Source organism: Carassius carassius, chromosome 25 (genome assembly GCF_963082965.1).
Source record: "Carassius carassius chromosome 25, fCarCar2.1, whole genome shotgun sequence".
NCBI classification, from domain to species: Eukaryota; Metazoa; Chordata; class Actinopteri; order Cypriniformes; family Cyprinidae; genus Carassius; species Carassius carassius.
Window position 1 is genome coordinate 450,765 of NC_081779.1, and position 366 is coordinate 451,130.

Below are 366 nucleotides of genomic sequence, written 5' to 3' on the forward strand. Positions count from 1 at the left end.
TTTTCACAGAAATCTCATCTGAGGAGAAACAGAAAGATATTAATCATTATTATAATGCTGTCAATCAATCAAGACCATAAACACAGATTTATGATTGGTGACCAAATGTAATCATTTAAAGAAGCAGATGCTGATGTTTGATCAGTTTAGTCTTCACCATGAATATGAAGATGGTACGTCCACTGCTTTGGTTCCTTCGGCACTATCTGATCATTATTTGGCTTCAGCTCTGTCTGATCATTATTGTAATAGATTCTCAAAGTGTATTTCCCAGCGTCACTGAAGATCAGATTCTTGATGACGACGTCACAGTTTCCTTCTTTAAACACTCGTCCTCTATATTCTTCAATCTCAAACACAGATATG

General features: G+C 35.8%; 1 protein-coding gene across 1 annotated transcript in view; it reads right to left on the reverse strand.

Annotated features, from left to right (window-relative positions):
• The window catches only part of vps72a (vacuolar protein sorting 72 homolog a), a 4,385-nt gene extending 4,270 nt beyond the window's left edge, over positions 1 to 115 (reverse strand). Inside the window, exon 1 of the mRNA XM_059510352.1 lies at positions 103 to 115. Coding sequence (XP_059366335.1) covers positions 103 to 115 — 13 coding nt within the window. The remainder of the gene's footprint in view (positions 1 to 102) is intronic.
• Between the last annotated feature and the right edge of the window lie 251 nt (positions 116 to 366).